This window comes from Anopheles bellator, unplaced genomic scaffold, assembly GCF_943735745.2.
Source record: "Anopheles bellator unplaced genomic scaffold, idAnoBellAS_SP24_06.2 scaffold02307_ctg1, whole genome shotgun sequence".
Lineage (NCBI taxonomy): Eukaryota > Metazoa > Arthropoda > Insecta > Diptera > Culicidae > Anopheles > Anopheles bellator.
Window position 1 is genome coordinate 1 of NW_026686429.1, and position 1,267 is coordinate 1,267.

Below are 1,267 nucleotides of genomic sequence, written 5' to 3' on the forward strand. Positions count from 1 at the left end.
CACTTAAGCAAATATCTAAAACCGTTACCACCGTTACAACCGTTACTCACCGAACAAAGTCGCGGTACCATGTTGACTTCATTATGGCAGCGAATCAAATCACTACCGCCATCAGCTTGGCAATCTTTTCTGTCCATAGGAATAATCGAGATGGTTCTGTTCAGCAACTCCGATGAGTACTCCGATAGGAAATGTTTCAATAGTCCGTACGCACTAACTACAGGATACGTGCTCCATTCGCCGTCAGCACGACGGTTCCAAAGGCAGGACGGGCGATGTACCTTTGGATTGGTGAATTTTGCGATCTTCACGAGAGCGACGTCATTTTCTGGACGTCCTTGAACATACTTCGGGGACACATAAACATCTTTCACGGCGATACGTTCTTCGCCATCATAAGAGATATACTTTGGACCGCCTCGGTTGGTTGTGACGCAGGAAGCGGATGTCAGTAGATACTGGTAGTCGATCAGCGTAGCACCACATTCGTACAAGGATGGCGCAGTGTCGTCCCAGATTAAACCAAACCGCTGAAGAGGGTTGTGTTTTGCAAAATTAACTGTCGTCGAATTTTGGAGTCGTAAACAGCTCAAATCTATCGAACATTCTGAAAGCAATACAATTTAATGGTTTTTGCCATTGTTTCTAATCCTGTATGTTAGACTTACCTCCATAGGATAGAGTTTGGTTTACCTCTTGTTCGATCCAATCGATGTAAGAACTAATCTTGGTGTAGACTCCTGTTGATCCTGCGGTACAGGGTGTTCCGAAGGACACGATGCCCACCACCAGCGGAACTACAAGGCCTCCCACAGTTAACCGCTTCACACCGATCGGTCCACCCGAGTCACCCTCGCAGGTGTCCGTATCGTCACCAACCGCACAGAACTGATCGTCTCGAAATCCGTCCGGCATTTGCCTCCGACTTGTGACTATTCTCTCGGCGCAACTAGACAGCTCGATCTTGTCTACTTCCGCCCTCATCAACGTCGGACTGCGTCCCTCTCCAAACCCGGTACTACCGAACCCGATGGCATCCATCCGCTCAGGAGGTAGCGAAGGTTCTCTCCACAGACAAGCCCGACAGACTGCCCCTGAATATTTGATTGGCTCCGCCATGTGAATCAACGCCAGATCGAAGTATTTTCGCGATCCCCGGTACTGGGGGTGCACAATAATGCGGCCGATTCCAACCTGCTGTGCATATTTTCTTCTTTTCGTTTCTTTCTCTTTTTTACATCTGTATATTTTGTTTTTTTTTTTTTCT

At 47.8% G+C, this 1,267-nt stretch overlaps 1 protein-coding gene across 1 annotated transcript in view; it reads right to left on the bottom strand.

Moving 5' to 3' along the window:
* Positions 1-50: 50 nt before the first annotated feature.
* The window catches only part of LOC131214753 (uncharacterized), a gene marked incomplete at both ends in the record, with an annotated part of 1,416 nt that continues 199 nt past the window's right edge, over positions 51-1,267 (bottom strand). The window contains 2 exons of the mRNA XM_058209084.1: positions 51-607; positions 669-1,208. Coding sequence (XP_058065067.1) covers positions 51-607; positions 669-1,208 — 1,097 coding nt within the window. The remainder of the gene's footprint in view (positions 608-668; positions 1,209-1,267) is intronic.